The sequence below is a fragment of the Dipodomys ordii genome, unplaced genomic scaffold (assembly GCF_000151885.1).
Source record: "Dipodomys ordii isolate 6190 unplaced genomic scaffold, Dord_2.0 Scaffold96, whole genome shotgun sequence".
Taxonomy (NCBI): domain Eukaryota; kingdom Metazoa; phylum Chordata; class Mammalia; order Rodentia; family Heteromyidae; genus Dipodomys; species Dipodomys ordii.
In genome coordinates, this window is record NW_012267312.1 from 4,185,980 (window position 1) to 4,189,244 (window position 3,265).

Consider the following 3,265-nt stretch of genomic DNA (forward strand, 5'->3'; position numbering starts at 1 on the left):
CTACGACCAACCCCCCCCAAAAAAAATTACAATTTCAAAAAATAACTTTGCATAGAATCTAAGCAATACCTAATGGTAAACTGAACTTTTAAAGTCTTTAATGTCTACTTGTTTACAAAGCAACAAAATGTTTATAAAAGTGAAAGTAGCCAAAATTCTGTTATCAACTTTTTTGAAAAGTACATTTTTTCTCAGTATTTTTACTTTTCAAAATATAGAATTAAAATCCAATACACTTATGTATTTGAGTAACATACCATTGTAGTGTGATTTATAATAACAAGAATGAACCCTCAGTCCTTTATATTAAAAATTAACAAAATATTGCAGGGTATGCACACTGAATACTACAAACCATTAATAAAAGAAATACAAGTGTAATGAATAAGAGATGCAGTATGTTCATTGATTGCAACATACAATATTGTTAAAATATTAATATTCTCCAGTATGATTGACACATATCAAATATATTTTAGTCTTGTTAGATTTTTATGGATATTGCAAAATGATTCTAAAATGAATGAAAAGACAAAGGAGCTAGAATAAAAAAATAATTCTGTTGAAAAAAAGGCAAAATTAGAAGACTCATACTAAAGAGGTTTCTAGCCACACTGATTTGTGCTGGATAAAACTTGCTGTGTGGAATAAAGATACACACAAAGATCAAATGAACACAGGAGATACACCAGATTTAAACACACAGGAATATAATTCTTGCTGAGTTCTCAAAAAATACAACATACATAATTGAGAGATGTAAGTATACTAATACATGATCAAAATTAGATGGTTGAGAAGTAAAATGTTTCCATCAATTCTACCTACAAAATAAATTAACTTCATCAGGTTTCTGTAGAAGAGCCTCAAGAGATGGAAACTGTACAAAACGTTTTAGAGTGATAGTAAGGATAGTGGCAGTTTAAATTAAATGTGATCTTATAGACAGTATTTTCATTTTAATTCTTAGAGCTTGACAAGTTAAAACATGTGCTAAGCCATTTGTTATTATGTGTCTGTTACATTCTTAAAAACAAAATTCCTATTTTGTGCTATACAAACATTAGGCTACTCAGAATGTTTGCTTTATACTGATTTATAAAATGTATTATCAGATTCTAATTCCAGGGTAGAAATGGTATTCAGGCAGTGAGGTTAATTAAAATATTCAATCACTCCAAACCTTTATTTAATGTAAAGTGAAAAATTCTACCACACAAAAAAATGGCGCATAAGAAGTTTAAAATGAAAATGAATATGAATCTGTCAAATGTAATTGGAGCTCTACCTAAAGTGTCAAAAATTCAATTACACCTGAACTGAAACTGCTATCTTTTTATTTTGCTGACATCCCATAAATATATATATGTGCATATATATGTATATATATGTGCATATATATGTGTGTGTGCATATATATATGTTTAAAATTAAGATAAAAAAGATAAAAGTTGTCATGCTACCACGAATAGGTAGGAAATAAGCACACAAATGAAATTTTCTAGCTTTATCAGCTTTGTGGGCAAATCAAAATATAATCTTACAGACAAGATTAGATTTATATTTTTTCAGTTATCTCTTAGAATTGATAATATATTTTATAAAAATGTTTTTTCCAGATTTCCTTATTTTGACCAGACACAAACCCCACTCATTGCTTTTTTCCACCTTTATTCTTTTTCAACTGTGGAAACTATATTGGATATCCTGTCCTGCTTAACTGAGCCTGTACTGGACTCCCTGACCCTTATCAGGAAGTAGAAGGAGCCATCACTAAATGTTGCTCATAGCCAGGCACTGATGGCTCACACTTCTAATCCTAGCTACTCAAGAGGCTGAAATCTGAGGACTGCAGTTCAAAGCCAGCCCTGGCAGGAAAGTCTATGAGACTCTTATCTCCAATTATCCACCAGAAAACTGGAAGTGGTGCTGTGACTCAAGTAGTGGAACACTAGCCTTGAGCTGAAGAGCTGAGGGACAGCGCCCAGGCCCAGAGTTCAGGCCCCATGACCAGACCCCCCCCCAAAAAAAATTTTAGCTAGTAATGTACTACTATTTCTATGAAAACTACTACTAATGGTTTTACTGAAGATATACATAGGTTAAGACTTTTGATATAAATATCCAACTTAATACTTCAAATGGTTATTGTGTATCAATTCATATTGCCATTATGAGTTCATTAATGATATTACCTGCTTTCCTAAACTTTTGTAAACTACGAGTAGTAACAAGCTCTTTAATCTCTATCAATTTGACTGCAGTAAATTTGTATCATAAAATCATTGCATTTTTAATCAGTGTTGCCACTGAATATCATTATCTGTTAGATACTTCATGACCTTGGCAAGAAAAAAAGTTAAGTTTAAAGGTAATATTTCGTGTAAAAGTCTTTTTTAAGTACTTCTGTGATTAAGAGAGTTAGACAGTCTTAAGTAAACGATATTGCACGCTCAAGTAAGTTAGCATTTTAAGATGGAAGAGACTTGGGCATGTGTACAAACAGAAGGAAGAATTCAGAGTTGTGCAGAAGTTTAAGGGTATAAGCAAAGTAAGGTTACCTTAGAATCTGAAGCTCTGGATTGACAGGGATCCTAGTTGTCAAGGTAGAAGAAATAGTAAGTATGAAGAAGAGACCTTTCCTCCTTTATACCAGTGGAAGTAAAATAAAGGAAACATGAATATAGGTACAGTATTCCACAGTAGAGATGAAGAAAGTCATGATATGACTATATCCCTTGCTTTCTTTCAAAGAAAGATGTAAATATTCCTGGAGATGTTGCAGGATTTCCTTAGGGAAACATAGTAAAATTTCTAATGGATCATAAAAGTTACTTGATGATATCACAACATTCCAGTACTGAATCTGTGTGTGTGTGTGTGTGTGTGTGTGTGTGTGTGTGTGTGTGCGCGCGCGCGTGTGTGTGTGCCTTGCACTCAGGAATAAATCCTTGTTATTTTACACATGAAGATGTAACCCTGACATTAGTTGAAGTGTTTGGTTCATTTACTTGTAATTGAATGGGTGATACACACTTGTAATTTAGTCAAGTAACACTTAATAGTTACTAATTAATGCTTTATGACTACTCCACTACTTATTTCATTCATAATTTCTTTAAATTATCTCAGGACATGTTATTCCCTTGGTCTTTATCTGGACCTTCTTCCTATTGTCAATAACTGTGAGCCTTTATAGGTATTTTTTCTGGATGTCAGAGCCTGTTCTACCAAGCCAGGCAAGTTGTCACTGTGCCTGTGTGGT

General features: G+C 32.7%; 1 protein-coding gene across 1 annotated transcript in view; it reads left to right on the top strand.

Moving 5' to 3' along the window:
* The window catches only part of LOC105993453, a 147,459-nt gene extending 147,028 nt beyond the window's left edge, over nt 1–431 (top strand). Inside the window, 1 exon segment of the mRNA XM_013026725.1 lies at nt 392–431. Coding sequence (XP_012882179.1) covers nt 392–431 — 40 coding nt within the window.
* The last annotated feature ends 2,834 nt before the right edge of the window (nt 432–3,265 follow it).